We start from the raw sequence: 22,107 nt of genomic DNA, 5'->3' as shown, positions 1-22,107 counted from the left end.
GACGTCCTGTAATGCTGGGATTAAACCCTGCATTGAATGGTAACCACAATGAATTAGAGGACATTTGAAAACTAATTTATATATACTTACAGTAACTCAAAAAACATTAAGATAGTCCACATCACCTTTTGCTGGTCTGACATAAAAACCCAGCCATTCTCATTGAAGTCCCCAATGTCTGTGTGCAACTCCTCCAGAAAGAATCTCCAATTTTTCCTAGTTTCTGCATCAACAACCCCATACGCTATTGGAAATAGCTGATTGTTCGCATCCTAACCAACTGCTGTTAGTAATTGCCCTCCAAAATACCCTTTCAGAAACGTCCCATCCAAAACAATAAATGGTCTACAACCTGCTCTAAAGCCATTTTTGCAAGCAGCCAAACAGATGTACAAGTTTCTAAACTTAGGCAACCCCTCTGGCTGTGGAGTAGTGCCCATGTTGGCTCTTGAACCAAGATTAGCCTTCATGATTTCGTTAAGGTAGTCTCTGAGCCTTAGGTATTGATCTTTCTCTGTTCCCTCGATAACTTCCTTGGCTTTGTCCATAGCCCTATACATCATCCTCTCGTTGACTGAGATGTCATACTCCACTTTAAACCATTCCTGTGCCTCTCTCTGCAGCATGTTGGGATGGATCCTCAGCTTTGGGATCAATTCCTCAGCAACCCAAGCACATGAAACAGATTTACTCTTGTTACTCCTGGGGCACGTATGCTCGTCCACAAATGTCTTTATCTGAAAGGATGCTGGGTAGTTGGTCCTGGCACAGTAGCACAACCAAGGGCAGTCTGGATCATAGCAGATCACCCTACACCTCTTCTTCTCATTCCTAAGGTAGAACACCTGTCTCCCAATTTGTATGTTGTACTTCTGCACTGCTGCTTTGAACTGCTCCATGGTCTCAAACTCCATATTCAACTCCAGAGTTATTTTTCCATAAGGCGTGTTGGGATTATGTTGAGAAAATACAGGTTCATCTTCGTCATCAGTTGCATGGGGGCTACAGAGTTCTTCGGATTCATATTGGTACATCTCAGGTTCACTATCACCATCTTCTCTATTCGGGTTTGGCACCTCTACCCTTGGTGCTTTATCCTCCTTTCCAGGTACAATTCTTTGCCCAGACGGTTGAGGCCTTGGATGATTTCTCCTTGCATTGTCCCTCCCACTAGTTTGTGTTACATTATCTGCTGCAAAGTCAGTTGAGATACATGAGAATTAAAGCAATTTCTATTCACATATCCTCTAACTAAAAAAAAAAAACTAATTTACCTGTTGGGTTTTCTGTAACAGGTTCCTCTGCCCTTTCCTCATCCATGAAAGGTTCTCGAAATTCAGAACCTCCATTGAGACCAGCAACATCATCAGCATTGGTCTCCTCTGTGGGTTCATTCCCAGCTTCAGCTTCTCCATGGTTACTCTCATTTACACCCTCATTCTCGGCAGCTCTTCTTTCTCGGGGTAAACCACTAGGGGCTGGTCTTAGATGTCTCTTTCTAACCTTCTTAGCAGGTTTCTCCGGACCTGATGCTCCTTCAGTGTCTTTCTCCGCATTTCCGTCATTTGCAGCTTCAGACCCTGCACCACTCTCACCTTTGTTCGACTCGTTAACTTCAACAGTGGCCTCATTTACACCCTCATTCATATTCTCCTTCACAGCCACACTCAACACCATCTCCAATTCATTAACCTCACCACTGGTCTCATTCACACCTTCATTCTCCTTCTCATTAGCATGACCGTCAACCTTATTTGTAACTTCATCCTCCTTGACACTATCACCATCTGGATTGACTTCAACCACACTATCACTACTACCATCAGACACGAATTCTTCATCAATGATTTCAGGGTTTGCGTCAATGGGGTGATCAAAATATAGGTGTACAGTATTGTCATTCTTCATCACACTCTCACACATTCTCATGACTTCAGCATCTGTCCTAAGCACTCTAAGACCCTTACCTAACTCTAAACCAGGTTCTAGCCAGTACACCTCATTGTATCCAGGGTAACCCAAGTCTAGAAATAAACCCTCAACAAAGAACAAATTACATGTCTCCACATTCACCCTGTGTATCTCAGTTACTAAACCCCCGTCGTATATCACATTACCGTCAACACCCCTTTTCAAGGCACCCATGTGATGATAAACAAAAGTAACTAGACGATCCATCTAAAAAATCGTAGAGGGAAGATACAATGGATAAAACAATCAACATGATAATAATGCTGTCGACAGAAGGCACGTAAATGAGAGGATAGAGTAAAGGTGAACTTACCTCTACGTAGCGTTCTTCCTAGCGAAGACTGGGGTTGCGATGATGCCACTACCAACCCCTCCCTGTTGACGCTACGACTTCGACAATGTCTCTCAAATCCTCTTCGTTCTTCTTCGCGCCAAGTAACCAGGACAACGTCTCTCCCTCTTTACGTGACCTTTCAGTTTTACTCTTAGTGAAACACTAAGTCACAGTAAGTCACCCAACAGTAACAACACTTGTTGATTTGGGATTAGGGCAAAGAGTAATGATTTGGGGGCAAATTGAATTCCAATTAACCTAATTTCCACCTAGGCTAGCAAATTAATTAATTAGAAATGACAACTCAATTAAAACATGATTTGTCAGCATAATCCGGTGACTACGTAAGCATTGTCCTCACCAGAGCTTAGGTCCAGCCAAGTTATGGATACGTTTGTCAGTTTTTAAATTCAACCAGGTACCATTTTGTCGTTTACAATAGTCAGGTACCGCAATGTCAGCGTTTTAATCTTTCGGGTACTGATTTGGTCATTACCTCTTTGAAAAATTATGAGTTAAAGACTTCTACTATTTTATTTGGATTATTTAAGAAAGGGATGACTTATGCTTTTGAAATGAATTATTAAAAAGGAAATTATGATTTAGTCTTGTTTCTTAAGAAAAGTATTGTATCTCTTTTGGGAGAAGTTATTTAGATGAAACTTATGTTTTAAGGCTGTTTTAAATGTGAAAAGGGTTTATGTCTTTGAATATGACTTGAGGGTTTCAATTGGAGGAGTTTCAGTGACTTTGAAAGAACTTGAATGTCTATTGACAAGTCTCATTTTACAATGTTTTAGGAAAAGTTTTAAGTACTTTTTGAATTCTGAATTTTTGCAAGACTAAAACAATTTTTGAGCAGTTTGAAACGCTTTAGATTTAATCATGGAATTGAAGCTGGTTTTGTTTAAGTAAAAGAATGGTTTTGAAAGGAGTAATTGATTACACGACTCGGTTTGGCTTGGATTCTATTTTTATTACTCAAATCAGGAAGCCAAGGTTTTAAAGATCTTAAGCGAATTTGAGGAAATGAGTTATGTTATTCTCCCCTAAAGACTTGAGACTCTGCTGAAGAACTTTTGTCACCAAATCTTGTGTTAGGATGAATGATTTTGAATCTCTCAGAAAAGACTTTTAATTTGATGTGGTTTTTGAAATGTTATGGAAAGATGTTGAGGAATGTGACTTTGTTTTAAAAAGAGAAATTTACATTTGAGGAGAAGTGGCTGGCCACCACGTGCTCAGTAACCATGTTTTAAAAAGGGAAATTTACGTTTGAGGAAAAGTGGTTTATGAGCCTGAAAATGATTTGAGGAATGGAAATTTTAATAATGTTCTAAAAATCGGACCGGACTGACCAGTTCAACCGAATTAATTGGAAACCGGTCATCTGGCCAGTTCGATTGACTCCTAAAACCGTTCTACAAAAACCAGTAAAAAATCGGTCAAATCAGTGGTTAACCGGACGAACCGAACGGGTTTTTTAGAAGTCCAATTTTGCCATCCTTATAAAAAACGGCGTCGTTTTTTTACGCTAAAAACAAAAACGTTCAAAAGGCCATAACCCACCCAATCCCTTTGAGCCTAACGCCTCTCTCTCCCCTTCCACCCTAATTTCCTCAATGAGCTGAAGGTTGAAGCCAGCAGGAACGCCTCCACTCCACCGTCCTTACCACTATCGGCACCGGCAGTGGCCACCAGTTGTTGCCACCATCACCACTCGAAGCTTCTGTTGCCATCGTCATCGTCGGGTGGTCCATTTAAAGCTTCTGTCGCCCTCGTTGTCGGAAGGTCGGGTCATAGCTTCTGTCGTCGGCCGCCTCTATCCTGCCGAGCATCTCTATGCCACTTTAGGTGCTTTCTCTGCCTCAGTGAGTTCCTTAGTGTTTTAATTAATTTTTTTGATAAACTCGTAATGATATGAATTGCTGGCTTGCTGGAGTTGCTGCGGAGTTCTTCAGTTTTTCAATTAATATTTTTTATTCTGTTAATTATATGAATCACTGGCTTGCTGGAGTTGCTGCAGAGTTCTTTAGTTTTTCAATTAATTTTTTTATTCTGTTAATTCTGCTACAGAATTGCTGTAATACTGAATACTGAATAGAATTTTAAAACCGTTTTTCAGAAGTAATGCTAACTCATTCATGTCAACTTGGTTTCTGTTCTCAATGTTGTTGGCGAACAGTATACTACAAATAAAATGACATCAATGCAACTTCTATGTTCACTTACTAGATATAAGTGAGAAATAAAAAAATAGGAAGTATCCAATTGAAATTTTAAATTTCAGTTTATTGTTTTTAACTATGATATAGACTTAAACTGATGGTTTTAATTTACAGAAAACAAAGCCAACTCAGCAGATGTCAAACATTGTTAATCTCCATGATTTGCCCAATATTTGGCACATACCCTTGTTATTGAAAGTAATTCTAACATTATTTTCTGTTTCGTTCTTTGGTTTATGAAGGAACTTGAATTTTTCTTTTGAATTTATTTTTTGTTATTGGCTGAAAATTAGTGATCACATTGTGAAATTCTATATTCTGTAATGTATTCTTCTAATAATCCTCCTAATTTTGATATAATTTCAGATCCTGGATTTTGAATGCTGAATTAAATTTTGGTATAATTTTTATTTTACTGTAATTTCTAATTAGTAAGTTGACATTAAATCTTCATCTAAGTCTGCCTCCTCTTCTTCTCTATCTTCTGAGTCTTCCTCCTCTTCTTCTCCATCTTCTGAGTCTTCCTCCTCTCCCTCTCCATCTTCCGGGCCCTCTTCTTCTCCGTCTTCTGTGTCTTCCTTCTCTTCCTCTCCATCTTCCGAGTCCGGGTCTTCCTCCTCTCCATCTCCATCCTCCGAGTCCGGGTCTTCCTCATCTCCATCTTTTGAGTCCGAATCCTCTTCCCGGGCTTCCTCCTCTCCGACTTCTGATTCGGAGTCCGAGTCTTCCTCCTCTCCCTCTCCATTTTCGGGTTGATCATTGTAATATTCACCATTTTGATAATAAGATTGGATGGGTTGATACAAAAATATAAATTCTACGGGCTGTATATCATATGAGATAGTTGTTATTTTCAATTTTTGTTCTGTTCTGATAATTCTAAACATTTTTAGTGTTATCTTATCCTACTAAAAGAATGTTTAGAAATGATAACAATATATTTTGAATGGTGTCAAGTATATATATTATTTATTTATATGTTTCTAGGTTAGAAATGAAAATTACATTACCCAACTAACATACATTTTAGGTTAGAAATAAAAATTGCATTGCCCAACTAACATGCATTATAGGTTAGAAATAAAAATTGCATTATCCAACTAACTTTAGCTACCCAATGAAATGAAATTTGTGTTAAATAATTAAATAACTAATTATTACATAAAAATATTAAATAATTTTAATATCCAAAAAACTTAATATAAAAAGAAAAATATTATAAAAAATTGTTAGAGAGATTTAATTGTTAAAAAAATTTTTAATATTAAAATTATTAAGAAGGGTTAATTTGTGTAATATTTAAAGAAAAAGACCAATTTTTTTTGTAGAGATAAATATATTTTTAAATTACTTTTTTATTTATTACTTTCTTGTAAATATATTTTTTATAATGGTCTATATCATACTCAAATTTTTTCATCTATAATAAAAATTTGTTGCTGCAAATTAAAAATTCATCATGAGTAATCCTCTAACTTTTTCTTATTTTTCACCCTATTATTTTTTAACATCTCCGACATTTTGGAAAATTGGCAATAAAAAATAAGGATATTTTATAGTACGCGAGAACTGCAAATTTCTTTTTTATCTCTTTAATAGCTAAGGTCAACAAAATAGACTAAAACAACAATTGAGAAAAATGCACAAGCATGGGATGTCAATTGTGATCTTTCATCATTTATTGTTTTTTTTTTATATTTAATTTTAGTCCCACTTATAAAGTTAATAATAAAAGATTATACTGCATTTTTTTAAATGTTAAAAAAATTAAAAAGGATCCATTTTCCCGTCACACCTTGTTAAATATATTTCTCTTTAGTCACACAAATAATACCATTATTACTCCCTAAACAGCATGGTGAATTTTCAAGCCATGCATTGTCACTCGGTCTTCATAGTTAACACTTAACACCATTCAACTAAAATTTTATTACTATAATTGAAACTTGAAAGAAAGCCGAATCACATTAAACTTATTAAACTTATGGGAAACAATTAAAAGAAATTAAGTGAAGCATAATATTAAGAACATTCATAGTTAACACCATTCAACTAAAATTTTATTACTATAATTGAAAGAAAACCGAATGACATTAAACTTATGGAAAATAATTAAAAGAAATTAAGCGAAGCATAATATTAAGAACACAGTAACGATGAACATAAAAAAACAATAAAATTAATAGATTTTTTGATTGTTGAACAGGTACACATGCATGGAAGAGACAGAAATTGGAGTCATTGGACTGCAACTACATGATGGTTGCAGTGTCATAAATATGGGCTTAAGTTTGGGCTAATTAAGAGGGACTGAAAATCATGAGTTTTTTTGGAAAAAGAAAATTGAGAGACAAAAATAAGAAAGGAGAGAAGGGAACTAAAAACTAATATTATCTTTTTAATTTTTATTTTTGGTTTTAAATAATATATAAACTACTTTTTTTAAATAATTGATATAAACAGTTCTTTTTAATAATTTAATTTTATTAATGATCATTTATAGTGATTTTCTCTAATATAAAAGCCTTTTTCATACTTGTAATTAGTTTGTGCATCTTAAATATTAGAATAGAATGACAAATTAAATTTATCAGAATTTTAACTTTAGATAAATTAGTCCTTAAGAATTAAAAACTATTATATAAATAGTCACCAAAATAACTTACTATATAAGTCCTCAAAAATTGTAAATCTCAGATACTTTACATTTTTTTGTTAATTGACCTTGTGAAATAGAACGGATATATTTAGCTATTCTATTATATAGACTGACGTATGCTGTTTAGCCAACTTAATATTGACACTAAATCATTGAAAACTGTTGGAGCCTCTCTTATATTGTGTATTTCTTCATAAATCTATCACAAATCCCTTTATTTACAATAAACCGTAGCTAAAAAGATGTGCGCACGAGAGGATTATAAGTTTATAACCAATAGTTTCATCCAGTCATTTGAAGAATTTGCAATATGACAAATTGTTCTGCACAAAAATGAAAAAAAAAAAATTCCAAACATTTTTCTTCTTTTCAAGCAATAAAGCACAAACAAATCAATTACCCTATAGTTGACACCCAAAGAATAACTTATTTGGATTCTTCACTATTCTAAATTTGTATATTGTTGCATATAATTGACAATTACTCGTGGAAGCAATTTTGTCGCTGAATGCTCTCGTATGTGTTGAATCACCTCTACCACTCCAATCACTCCTTTTGCTTCTTTCCTTTTGCCGTCTCGTAATGAATGAGTTTTCTGTGCTATTCCATCATTTGTTGCGATAGCATTTAGAAGGCATGCACTGACCTTAAAGATGCTCAATTGGGGAATTTAGACAATTAGGGTTTGTGTGCTGATATAACTCAACCAAATTGGAAGACTAAATTGTTTCTAACATTTGAGATCATTTAATTGGGGAATAGACAGACATGTCAACCAAAGTTAACACACTACACATAAGCAATTTCGTTAATTTTTTTATGTTAGGAATTGACGGAGGGTCAAACCGTGTCCAATGTTTGCAACTCTTCTTAAGTCCTTATTTGGTAGTTTTTATTTTTTAAGTTTCATGGTACCATCACTAGTTTAATTGCCAAACATCCATTTCCAAAGTTGAGAATATTTGATGTTTATAACAACAAATTTAGCGACCCTTTGCCAATCTCATTCTTTGAGAATTTTCAAGGGATGGAGGATTTGAGTGATAGTAATCCTGATTTGTCATATATAAATAACAGCAACAAAATAACATACAATGATTCTGTAGTTGTCACTATGAAAGGTCAATTCATAGAGCTGATGAGAATATTAACCAGGAAAAGTCTCGGGGTCAGCAATTTTTTAAAAAGTTGGCCAACAATAATTTCACACTATTGGATTTAATCTCACACCATTAAAAACACTATTAATGGTTACAAACCACAAAAGTTACTGGTCCCCTAGCACTCCTCATAAAACTAAACGTTATGGTATTTTAAAAAGAATCGTAAATCTTATGGCAAAAAAAATAATTTACCTTTGATTAAGATAAGTGTGATAGAAAATTTGAAATGAATTGAAGAAGATTAAAAATAAAAATATTATTTTGCATTGGTTATCCCTCTTAATTAGCTTGTTGCTTCTTCATTCTCCGTAGTCCATACCATGCAACTTTATTTCCCAGATTATGACATACCTTCTTGTTATTCAACGCGCTTTGTGGAAAATCAGTGTCCAGAATAATATACTATCGAATCAAACAAATATTTCAAATCAAAGTATGAGAGCTCTTTCATGCTAGCTCCAATTACTATTTGGCATTTTATTTGGCTTATCTTGACTGGGAAAGAAACCCTTGTGGACTTAAATCATAGAAGAATATGATGACTTAGCTTCATGTTCTGCAATGTGAACTTCTTTGTTTATGGACTAAAGTGTATGATATAATTTGTGTTTTAGCTTCATAATTATTACCCTGTGTTTTAGCTTACAAATACATCATAGATCATGCATAACAAAATTTACAATTTCGGCCATGTGAAGTTATCAACGGGAGCGTACACATGATCTTGAAATATATAGTAACCTAGTTCTATACATCAAAGATCCAAGTTACATCACTTGATTCCTTACAATTAATAGAAACCCAATATAAATTAAATTAATTTTTAAAGCCATCATTAGTCAAGCTTATTCCAGAAAAAGATTTATTTGTTATTAATTCTTTCCAACTGTCCATTCGACAATGGCTGGGTTTCACTTTCTCTATATATAATAGTCTTATAATGAATGGACTTCAATTTTTAATAATACTAATGTCACTAAACAAGAATATAAGAGACAGAGAGACAATGATAGATTTTAATCTTGTATCATTATACATCATCATGTATGCATATCACATATGTATAGCCTTATTATTTTTATGTAAGAATTAACTTATATACAGAGGCATAATTAAGATAGAAAATACTGAACTTTGAGGAAGGACGGAAATTTTGCTTACAACTCTTTTAATTTTATGCAGTGTTGCAAGTATAATTATTTAACTACACAATTTTATATAATTCAACTTGCATTGTGTGCTATAAGCGTATAGTATACATGCTGAAAGAAATAAAAAAGTCATTGAAATAGTATCTAATAATGATGACACCAATTAGTTAAACGTATTATTTTTAATTTATGCATGGATTAATGCGATGAGGTTGTAGAAAAATGTTGTGGAAAAATGCGAATAGCCAGTACCACACACTACACTATCAAACTAAGTTTGAATCATATTCCATACGCAGGGGCTTATCTCTATAAATTTGCATTCATGAGTTGCATTCGATGCCATGCACTACACTCAATACATTAAAAATCTAAACATTATTATTGTGACATCATAATGATGGGGTGTTTTACTCTCTCGTTGCTTCTTCTTCTTCTTCTTCTTGTTGATACTCCATCTTCCACTTGTTCATCGGTGTTGCCACTATGCAACCACCATGACAACTCAAACCTGCTCCAATTCAAGAACTCATTTTCCATCAACCCTTCATTGTACAAAGACGGGTGGTGGAGTGAGGAGATGGGGATTTATTGTTCATCTTATCCCAAGACAGTATCCTGGAACAACAATACTGATTGTTGCGAGTGGGATGGTGTCACGTGCGACACCAAGTCAGGGCACGTGATTGGGCTTGACCTGAGTTGCAGCATGCTTGAAGGCGAGTTTCATCCCAACAGCACACTCTTCCATCTGACGCATCTTCAACAACTCAACCTTGCCTTCAATAACTTCTCCAACTCTCCAATATATCCTGGAATTGGTAATCTTGTGAGTCTCACCCATCTCAATCTATCCACTTCAGCATTGGCTGGTGATATTCCGTCCACAATCTCACACTTGTCTAAATTACTCTCACTTGATCTCTCGTATAATTATGAACTGACACTTGATGAATCCACATGGAGCAGACTCATTGGTAACACCACTAACATGGAAGAGCTGGTTCTAAATGTCATAGACATGTCTTCTATCAGAGAAACTTCATTGTCTTTGCTAATGAATTTCACATCCTCTTTGTTGTTCCTAAATCTTGCTTATACTGAATTGCATGGAAGATTTCCAACTGGCATACTTGGTTTACCTAATCTTGAAGAACTAAGTTTGTATGTCAATGAAGATCTGAAAGTTGAACTTCCAAAGTCTAATTGGAGCACTCCTCTAAGGTACTTGGATCTCTCTTACACAGTATTCTCAGGAGAAATACCTGATTCCATTTCCCATTTGAAGTCTCTTAACCAACTACGGCTACAGTTTTGCCGATTTGATGGGTTAATTCCTGTGTCTTTGTGGAACCTCACTCAACTAACACAGTTGGACCTTTCAGGAAATAGATTTCATGGTGAGATTCCATCTTTGCTTTCAAACCTCAAACATCTCACCTACTTAGATCTTAGTCATAATACATTCAGTGGTCACATCCCAGATGTGTTCGACAACTTCACTAAATTACATACCTTGCAACTTTCTTCTAACAGTCTAGGAGGCCAACTGCCATCATCATTATTTGATCTAACTCAACTTTCTTACTTAAGTCTGTCTTTTAATCAATTAATCGGCCCAATTCCAAGCAAAAATGCCACACTTTCAAAACTAGAAATACTAGATTTGGCTAATAACTTTATAAATGGGACAATTCCAGATTGGTGCTATTCTTTGTCTTCATTGAGAGATCTAGATCTTAGCATGAACCAACTCACAGGGCCAATTAGCAAATTCTCCACTTATTCATTGGAATATTTAGTTCTCTCTCATAACAAATTTCAAGGTGATTTTCCAAATTCGATCTTTGAATTTCTAAAAAATCTCACTCATTTGGATATGTCATCAAATGACTTGAGTGGTCTTGTGGACTTTTTTCATTTTTCAAAATTGAAAAATTTATATTTTCTTGATTTTTCTAACAATAAATTTCTTTCTGTTGATATTAATAGTAGAGTTGACTATGTCTTACCCAAACTTGACATTTTATATTTCTCTTCTTGTAGTGTTACTGTTTTTCCTCCATTCCTAGCTAAACTACAAAATCTAAGAAATTTAGATCTTTCTAACAATAAAATCCATGGAAAGATTCCCAATTGGTTTAGTGATAATCTCTTGCACACATGGAAGAGCATGAACTTTATTGACCTCAGTTTCAACCAGCTGCAAGGAGATCTTCCAATTCCAGCAAATGGCACCGATTACTTTGCAGTTTCAAACAACAACTTCACAGGAGGCATTCCTTCAACATTGTCCCTCAGTACACAACTCATCTTTTCTCACAATCACTTGTCTGGCACCATTCCTTCAATGTTTTGCAATGCAACCTTCCTCGATGCACTCATCTTGTCTCACAACCACTTGTCTGGCGTGATTCCACAATGCTTGGGAGCACTTCCTGATCTCACAATTTTGGATCTTCAAGTGAACAACCTTCATGGAAACATACCTACAAATTTTTCTCAAGACTACAACTTTCAAACAATAAAGTTAAACAACAACCAACTGGACGGTTCGTTACCAAGGTCTTTGTCTAACTGCATCATGTTGGAAGTTTTGGATCTTGCAGAAAATAACTTAGAGGATGTGTTTCCTAGTTGGCTAGAAGGTCTTCAGGAGTTACAAGTACTCAGTTTAAGAGCAAATAAGTTTCATGGTACCATCACTAGTTTCGGTGCCAAAGATCCATTTCCAAAGTTGAGAATATTTGATGTTTCCAACAACAAATTCAGCGGCCCTTTGCCAACCTCGTTCTTTGAGAATTTTCAAGGAATGAAGGATCTGAGTAATGGTACTCATCATCCTCGTGGTTTGTTATACATGCATAGCAGCTCCGGTGCTGCGTACAATGATTCTGTAGTGGTTATTATCAAAGGTCAGTCCACAGAGCTAGTGAGAATATTAACCACTTTTACAACTATAGACTTATCAAATAACATGTTTGAAGGAGAAATCCCACATGTCATTGGAGAATTAAGTTCTCTCAAAGGGCTTAATCTTTCTCACAATAAAATCAGTGGTACGATTCCACAAACTTTGGGAAATTTGACAAGTTTGGAATGGTTAGACTTCTCATGGAACCAATTAAAAGGTGAGATTCCTATGGCTTTGACCAATTTGAATTTTCTGGCTGTCTTGAACCTTTCTGAAAACCAGTTGAAGGGAATGATACCAACAGGAAAACAGTTCAATACATTTCAAAATGATTCCTATAGAGGAAACCCAATGCTTTGTGGATTCCCTTTGTCAAAGTCATGCGACAATGACAAAGAACAACCACCTTCAGTGTTTGCTGAGGCAAAAGAATCATTATTTGGGTGGAAGTCAGTTGCAGTGGGATATGGATGCGGAGTGGTATTTGGGATGTTCCTTGGAAGGTTGTTTATCAAAACTGCGAAGCCCTTATGGCTTGCCAGACTTCTTTGTGGTTATACTTAACAAAGCAAGCTCAGGAGAGGCCATGTAAACTGTAGGAGACTACTGTTGTTAGCTTCATGTGTTTTCCTTTTTTCTTTTAATATTTTTCTGTAATGATGTTAGTTTCTCTGTTTGTGGAATAAAATATGTAATTTCTATTAATTAATAGACCATGCATGGGTCATGTATTTTCTTTCATGTGTATATTATTCTTTATAAAATGGATCATGTATATTGTCAGCTTAATTTTTGTAACTCATTTTGTGTGGTTTTATTTAATATTATATTGAAATTTAAATCAATCTAATATAATCTAAGCACTTCAAAAAAATATTGGTCTACATCTTATCGCATTTGATAAAAGAATATTGTGAAATGAAATTGGGCTATGTTTAAAAAAGGGATGTACTTTGATTGAAGACACAATGAGATTATATATGACATTATAATATTCTTTCAGGGTTCTTTAGTTTCATGTTGCATTGACCAAGTTAATATCAATTATTGTACTGAAACTAGTACTTTTTGTAACAATGTGTTGTTAGCAACTTAGCATGCACTATCTAATGCAATATCCTTCAATGCATTGTTCTGTCTCACACAACTTGTCTGTCTGGTAACATTTCCTTCTCTGAATATTTTGAATCTGCAACTGATGAACAATCTATAAGCAATAATTAATTATAAGGCTACAGCTGATAAATAAAGAAGCAAAACAAGGTTAAGGTTGAGAGTTTCTGAGACAAATTAAAGCAGTGTGAGTAGGCACAGATAAATCTAGCATGTTGGGAGCATTTTGGAAAATTTTGGTTCACTCGTGAGATATAAAGAAATGATATTGTGCTACTTTTTTAGTCTTTAAACTTAAAAAGAAATGGAATTATTAAAATTTTAATAAAATTAAAGTTTCACTAGCATGAAGTCTTTTTGCCTTGCTCAAAAGGAAAAAGAAAGTAAACATATTTGGTCACTTAATACAATTACATTTTTATATTTTCTGACATCTATCAAAACTTATCATTATGCATAGTATTTTTTATTATATATAAAACATACCTAATAAATCTGGATACTATATGTATTCCATCTTTAATATTCACTTTTCAGTTTTCACTGTTATTACATGCAGTGACAATATTTTTTAGGGAAAGTATGAGGAGCCAATGGAATATTTATACAATGTGTACAATGGAGGTTTGGAGAATATTAGAGATATAATCATTAGTGTTACCCTTTTCCATCAACTGAAGTTTTTTTTGGGATGAGTGGTATCATGCGCTAGTACTCGGATGGTTATTCTAGATAGTATAAGGGATGTTCATTTTGTAACTCAATAACCCATCCTAACGGGATCCTATTTTTTAAGATATATGCTATTATAGCTATTGTTATAGTTACTACCATGATTATATAACTTTGATAATATTCAAACAGGTATTGTTAAAATCAAAATAATATCTTTAATATTTAAAAATACTTTTTAATTAAAAAAATATTACAAAAATATGAAAAATATAATTTTAACTTTAACAATACTATTTTAAATATTGTCAAACTTATATAACCATATTATAGAATTAATCTAACTATATTGTGTTGGGCGTATTTACTACCACATGTTTTTGAAAAAAATTATTGATTTTATTCGTCACAAAAAGAAAATTGTCTTTTTAGAAAACTATATATGCCTTTCAGGAGAAATAATTATTTTATTGTTTATGTCAAAAAAATTTCAGGAAAATAAGTTCGTTTTTTTTTTCCCGATGATTGAGGAAGACTAGGGACTTCTTCAATTCTCCGTATCACTCAAGTTTAATGACTTTTCTTCATTTGGAAATATTAAGAGCATCTCTATCTTAGCTTAATTTCATTTTGGATTTTATAAAATATCATAATAATATTTGTGAGATCTTATGTAATATATAATTATTTGAGGCTAATGTAAAATTTATTATTTTAATATTTAATTTTAATTCAATTTAAATTTTATATAATAAAACAAAAGTTAATATATTTTCTATCAAAATAAAATGTTTTTTTATACCTCATTTTTTATCAATTATTTTTAATACAAAATAAAGACTAAAACACTCAATTATAGTTACTCTTAGTTTCCATTCCATCATTCCAGCTTCCTTGAAAATGATTTATTTGATTAGTTCCATCATCAGTCTATTCGATGATATAGTCTTAACAATAATAAAATTTAAGTTAGAATTTATGATATTCATAGATATTAGATAAATGGTTGGATAAATGGTTAGGTATATGGTTTTAAAATTGAGTTTAACTCATAGCTCAATTCATTAAAGCCGAACCTTTTATTAAAACAAAAATTTTAAAAACTAATAAATGTTTTCGAACTGATTATTTAACGTAAATAATATTAACATAATCTATAATTTTATATAAATAAATTAAAACTTATACATATAAAACAGTAAAAAACTATAAATTAGATATATTGCCTAACTATGAGTTCTCTATCATAATTATATATATATAAACTATGTATGTGTATGTAAAATATTAGGAAATTATTATAAATCAACGCAGACTATGACACTAGTTAACATTTTATTCAACGCGGTTGTGGAATAAAAGTACTTGTCTAGAAAAATAGAAGCACTTTATAAATTTGCATTGTTAGCGCATAACATACACACAAATCCTTTCCTTCAGTCACCAAAAACAAAACACAAATCCTTTCCTTCAACTCAAACCTCATGAAATCTAAATTTTGCGATATGAAGTCGTTTGTGTTGCCATGTTTCACACTCTTGTTACTCTTCATTCATACTCCATCTTACACTTGCTCATCATCGGTGTTGCCATTGTGCAATCATGATGACACCTCAAACTTGCTCCAATTCAAGAACTCGTTTGTCGTCAACACTTCGTTATACAAAGACTCGTGGTTGGCGGAGCTTTATTGTTCGTCTTATCCCAAGACAGCATCATGGAAAAACGATACTGATTGTTGCGAGTGGGATGGTGTCACGTGCGACACCACGTCAGGGCACGTGATTGGCCTCGACCTCAGTTGCAGCATGCTTCAGGGTGAGTTGCATCCCAACAGCACGCTCTTCCATCTCACGCATCTTCAACAACTCAACCTTGCCTTCAATGACTTGTCTGATTCTTCAATATATCCCGGGATTGGTGATCTTGTGAGTCTCACCCATCTCAATCTATCCTCTTCAGCTTTGAGTGGTGTGATTCCGTCCACAATCTCTCACCTGTCTAAATTAGTCTCACTCGATCTGTCCACTAATATTTTCAGACAAAATATACTAAGACTTGATCCATCCACATGGAACAGACTCATTCTTAACGCCACAAACTTGAAAGAGCTTGTTCTAACTGATGTGAACATGTCTTCTGTTAGAGAGGACTCCCTGTCTTTGCTGATGAATTTGTCATCTTCTCTTGTCTCCTTGAGACTTGATTACACCGGGTTACAAGAGAATTTTCCAACTGCCGTACTTGGGTTACCTAATCTGCAAGAACTAATTTTGTCAGAGAATTCAATGCTCAGAGGTAAACTTCCAAAGTCCAACTGGAGTGCTCCTCTAAGGGTCTTGGATCTCTACTACACATCTTTCTCAGGAGAAATACCAGACTCCATAGGCCAGCTGAAGTCTCTTAATCAAATATGGCTTACCGAATGCGACTTTGATGGATTGGTTCCTCCTTCTCTGTGGAACCTCACTCAACTGACAACTTTGGCCTTTGCGGCAAATAACTTTCATGGTGAGATCCCATCTTTGCTTTCAAACCTCAAACATCTCATCAATTTAGATCTTCAAGAAAATAATTTCAGTGGCCACATCCCAGATGTATTCGCCGCCAACTTCACTAAATTAGAGTTCTTGGCACTTTCTTCAAACAATTTAGGAGGCCAACTGCCACCATCATTGTTTCAACTAACCCAAGTTTTTCATTTAGATTTGTCAGCTAATCATTTAGAAGGCCCAATTCCAAGTCAAACTACCAAACTCTCAAAACTAGTAGCTCTACATTTGGATAATAATTTGTTAAATGGAACAATCCCTCATTGGTGTTACTCGTTGCCCCTCTTGAAAGAGATCGGTCTTAGTAACAACAAGCTGGTAGGACCGATTAATGAATTTTCAACTCATTCCATCACACATTTGCTTTTCTCTAATAACAAACTCCAAGGTGGTTTTCCAAATTCAATATTTCGATATGAAAATCTTTTACAGTTAGATTTCTCATCAAATGATTTGATTGGTTTTGTAGACTTCCACCAATTTTCAAAGTTAAAATCTTTAGCTGTGTTTGATATATCTCACAATAATTTTCTCTCTTTTAATTATGATAATAGTAGTATTGACTATTTCTTACCTAACCTAGCTTATTTATATTTATCTTCTTGTAACATTACAAAATTTCCTAGATTCTTAGAAAGAATTCAATATCTAAAAGCACTAGACCTTTCTAATAACCAAATTGAAGGGGTGATTCCCAAATGGTTTAATGAGTTGTTATACCAATGGAACATAAGCTTCATTGATCTTAGTTTCAACAAGTTGCAAGGAGATCTTCCAAATCCACCAGATGGCATCAATTACTTTTCAGCTTCAAACAACAACTTCACTGGCGGAATTTCTCCAACAATTTGCAATGGAAGGTCCCTCAATTTGCTAATCCTGTCCCACAACAATTTGAGTGGCGATATTCCCCAATGTTTGGGAACCTTTCCTTCACTCCAGGTTTTGGATTTGCAAATCAACCATTTTTATGGAAGCATACCTGGAAACTTCTCCAAGAAGAATGCTTTTAAGACTATAAAGTTGAATGGCAACCAATTAGAGGGACCAATACCACAATCGTTGGCTCATTGCACAAATCTGGAAGTTCTAGACCTGAGTGACAATAACATACAAGATGTATTTCCCAGTAGGCTAGAAGCTCTTCAGGAATTACAGGTACTCAGTTTACGAAATAACAAATTTCATGGTACCATCACTTGTTTGAGTAGGAAGCACCCATTTCCAAAGTTGAGAATTTTTGATGTGTCTAATAACAAGTTTAGTGGGTCTTTGCCAATGCAATACTTTCAAGAGTTTCATGGAATGATGACTCTGAAATAATACTCAAGCTGATGGTTTATATATGAGCACCCATGTTAATACGACCGATGTACCATATAATGATTCTGTGGTGATCACCATGAAAGGTCAAGTGATAGAAATGTCAAGGATATTAACTATTTTCACAACCATAGACTTGTCAAATAACATGTTAGAAGGAGGAATCCCACATGTCATTGGAGAATTAAGTTCTCTCAAAGGACTTAACCTTTCTCACAATAAAATCAGTGGTATGATTCCACAAACTCTGGGAAATTTGACAAGTTTGGAATGGTTAGACCTCTCGTGGAACCAATTGAAAGGTGAGATTCCTATGGCTTTGACAAATTTAAATTTCCTATCTGTCTTGAACCTTTCCGAAAACCAGTTGAAGGGAATGATACCAACAGGAGAACAGTTCAATACATTCCAAAATGATTCCTACAGAGGAAACCCAATGCTTTGTGGATTCCCTTTGTCAAAATCATGCAGCAATGATGAAGAACAACCACCTTCAGTGTTTCCTGAGGCAAAAGAATCATTATTTGGGTGGAAATCAGTTGCAGTGGGATATGGATGCGGAGTGGTATTTGGGATATTTCTTGGAAGGTTGTTTATAAAGACTGCTAAACCCCTGTGGCTTGCCAGACTTCTTTGTGGATATAATTGACAAAACAAGCGCAGGAGAGGCCATGCAGATTGTAAGAGACTGTGTTAGCTTCATGTATTTTCCTTTTATTTTTTTAAATTATTTTTCTGTAATGATGTGAGTTACTCTTTTTTTTTTTTTTTGAATAAAGCATGCATGCTATTTCTATTAATGAATAGATTATAGATGAGTCATCTATTATTTCAACTACTTGTGAATTAAAGATCAATAAGAAAACCTAACTATTGATCTGTTGCTTTTGTTTTAAATCAAAATAATTTATCATGAGAGTGTTTACGATTAGGGTCATTTTATGTAAATGGTACAAAAAATAACGCGGTGTCCTTTTCTAGACAAATGCGATAAGAATTCATATTTGACATCAAATCTAAAAAATTAATTAAATATGTAAAATATGAAATAATAAAATCACATGAATTAATATAAATTTTTAAAGAGAGAATTTTACTCCCCTCTCCTGCGAGATGCTAAAATGACACTCTCCTTCCCTCTATTTATAAAATGTACATTCCTCTCGCTTATAACTTTTAAAAAATTTTATTTTTAATTCATTTTAAATTTTTTGTGTTAACTAATGTTAATTTTATCCATTTTTAAAAAAAAAATAAATTATTTTTTATGAAAATATCCTTTAGTAAAAATTTTATTTTTTGTCATTAAAATTTGCTTACCAAAATACAGTTTGATAAATTATTTTTTAATTGATTAAATTGTATTTTTATCAAAATATTTTTTAAAAAATTTAATAATTAAATTATTTTTTTAAGATTTTCTTCAATAATTTTTTAATTATTAAATTATAATTTTACCAAAATTTTTGTTAACAATTTTTTTATATTTTATTATTAATTTTTTGATATCAATATATATTATTTTAATAGTAAAAAAACTCTTAGTAAGATTATTTTTCAATATCAATATATATTAATTGTTAGACATATTAATAATGGTAATTTTTTTATTTAATGTTAAAATAATATATATTAATATCAAAAAATTAATAATAAAATATAAAAAAACTATTAACAAAAATTTTGATAAAATTATAATTTAATAATTAAAAAATTATTGAAGGATATTTTAGAAAAAATAATTTAATTATTAAATTTTTTAAAATTAGTTTGATAAAAATAGAATTTAATCAATAAAAAATAATTTATTAAATGGTATTTTGGTAAATAAAGTTTAATGATAAAAAAATAAACTTTTTGTTAAAGAATATTTTTGTAAAAAATAATTTTTTTTTTGAAAAATCGATAAAGTTAACATTAGTTAACATAAAAAATTTAAAATGGATTAAAGAGGAGGTTTTTTAAAAGTTATAAGGGAGGAAAATGTATATTTTATAAATAGAGAGGAGGAGAGTGTCATTTTAGTATCTCATGGAGAAGGGAAGTGTAATTTTTTCATTTTTAAATTAAACTTATCTATATATATTTGTAATATAAAAAAAAATTAATAGTTAAATTAAAATTTAATTATGTTGATTATAAGACTACAAATTTACGTAAAATAGAGATAATTAATTAAGACTAATTTTGCTCATACAAAATTACGGATCTTTGAACTTTCTTTGCTCGCATATTATATTATGTTTCATGTGAAAATTTTTAATATAAAGCATCATATTCTCAACTGTTATTGTTGACTAATTTTATGCTTTTATTTAATATATTTTGAATTTTAAATCAATCTAAAATAATCAAAGCACTTTTAAAAAAGATGTTCATCTATATTTTATCGGTAAAATAAATGGTGAATTTTACTATATTTTTTGTAAAGTAATATTTAATTTATTTTATATGAGGTATCATTTTTTAATTAGTTATTAGGTTAGTCATGATTAGACTATTTTATAATTAAATTAATTTTTAAAATAGATAATTATGTAATTTTTTAAAGTATTTTTTAAAGTATTATTAATTTATCTCTATAATGGCTTTTGGCTTTTGGTTTTTGGCTTTTCACTCCTCTCCTATTCTTTCGTTCTCGTCATGCCTTCTAAAGAGCAGCACCTCATTGATTGTAATTAAATTATAAGTTAACTAAATAATTAAAAAAATTGATAAGTAGTGAAGAGAAAAAATCAATTTCTAATCTTTTAATAAGAAAAAATTGATAAATAGAGAAGAGAAAAAATTTAGCTAAGGGTGATAGCAACGACGGACGAAGACGCGATGACACAGAACAAGAGAGCATGACACAGTGTTGGAGACGCACCGGAACTGTGGAGTTTGGCCGTTTGAGACTTTAGGAGAGGCCGACTGGGGAGAAAGAGTTACTGACATTGAGAGAGAACGAGAAAGAAGAATTTAGGATTAGGGCCACCGTTAAAGTGATTTGAAAAATTAAAAAAAAAATCAATTTCTAATATTTTAATAAATTATATATTTATCTCTTTTAAAAATTTAATTACAATATAATTTAACTATGGTTAAAATAGTAACTTAAATTAAAAATAGTCAATGAGTAATATTCAAATGGCATAGTCTCCTCATACTCAATTAAGAGGTTGCGGGTTCGAGTCTCCTATCTTTGGTTAAAAAAAAATAAAATAAAATAAAAAATAAAAAAATTTAAATTAAAAATAAATATCTAATTAAAATGTGACACATCATAAAAAATAATTTATATATTATTTTAAAAAAATTAAATAAAATTGACCTCTATATATATATATATATATATATATATGGTGAAGTCTCTGGTGGCCAAAATACTAATGGCTAAAGATGGCTAAGAGTTGACTTTCAAATAAAATAGTGACACTTGGTGGGTTTGGTTTTATAACTTTTTAATATTCTAAAAGGTTAAATGAGTGTGCAATAATTACTAAAAAGTTACCTTGTGGATAGAATTGTCATTTGAGATTATCTCATGTGTTGTTGGATTTTAGACAAAAATATTATTGGGTCATTATACAAAATAAAATCAAAACTCCTCAAATATAAGGTCCAATAATTTTTTTGGTTAGATTGTAAAATCAAGTTTATTTCTTTAATAATTTGTTCCTTAATTTATTTGTATTTCTCTAAAAAAAATAACCGTAAAAAACATTATGATACCCTAAAAATTTTATTAAGAGAACAAAATTAGTATTTTTTTTTACGAGATATATTTATAAGCTTTATTTTTTATATTTGTTTAAAAAATTGTTGGATTGTGGGAGTGTTCGTTTTTTTTTAATAATGATAAAAAAAATAATAATAAATTAATATAAATATATAAACATTTGTAAAATTAAGTATATTAATAAAATTTTAATAACTTAATTAACATATCAAAAAATTTAATAATTAAAAAGTATCTTCTTGCTATTTTAATATGTTGACAATATTGTTTATAATATGTTTAATAATAGTGTCTTCGTAAATATTT

At 32.2% G+C, this 22,107-nt stretch overlaps 2 protein-coding genes and 1 pseudogene across 4 annotated transcripts; 2 read left to right on the top strand and 1 right to left on the bottom strand.

The window, feature by feature from the left end:
- Positions 1-272: 272 nt before the first annotated feature.
- LOC148550243 (uncharacterized) lies at positions 273-2,178 on the bottom strand. Its single transcript, XM_088494384.1, has 2 exons — positions 1,275-2,178; positions 273-1,189 (listed from the first exon to the last, which is right to left on the bottom strand). Exons 1-2 carry the CDS (start codon positions 2,176-2,178, stop codon positions 273-275), a joined length of 1,821 nt encoding a protein of 606 aa, XP_088350510.1.
- Positions 2,179-9,725: 7,547 nt separating this feature from the next.
- On the top strand, positions 9,726-13,209 carry LOC107609470 (receptor-like protein 7). 2 transcript variants are annotated; one of them, XM_088493838.1, is made up of 2 exons: positions 9,836-10,730; positions 11,553-13,209. In XM_088493838.1, exons 1-2 carry the CDS (start codon positions 9,904-9,906, stop codon positions 12,982-12,984), a joined length of 2,259 nt encoding a protein of 752 aa, XP_088349964.1. In that variant the 5' UTR covers positions 9,836-9,903; the 3' UTR covers positions 12,985-13,209. The 2 variants fall into 2 exon arrangements, with proteins under 2 accessions (XP_020962816.1, XP_088349964.1); XM_021107157.2 differs by having other exon boundaries at positions 9,726-13,209.
- A 2,422-nt stretch (positions 13,210-15,631) lies between these two features.
- Positions 15,632-18,915, top strand: LOC107609471 (receptor-like protein 7; annotated as a pseudogene). Its single transcript, XR_015892272.1, has one exon. The product of XR_015892272.1 is annotated as a receptor-like protein 7 (transcript).
- The last annotated feature ends 3,192 nt before the right edge of the window (positions 18,916-22,107 follow it).

Source organism: Arachis ipaensis, chromosome B7 (genome assembly GCF_059453495.1).
Source record: "Arachis ipaensis isolate K30076 ecotype BB chromosome B7, ASM5945349v1, whole genome shotgun sequence".
Lineage (NCBI taxonomy): Eukaryota > Viridiplantae > Streptophyta > Magnoliopsida > Fabales > Fabaceae > Arachis > Arachis ipaensis.
Note: the sequence above shows the minus strand (reverse complement) of the source record. Positions and strands in the feature narration are given on the sequence as shown.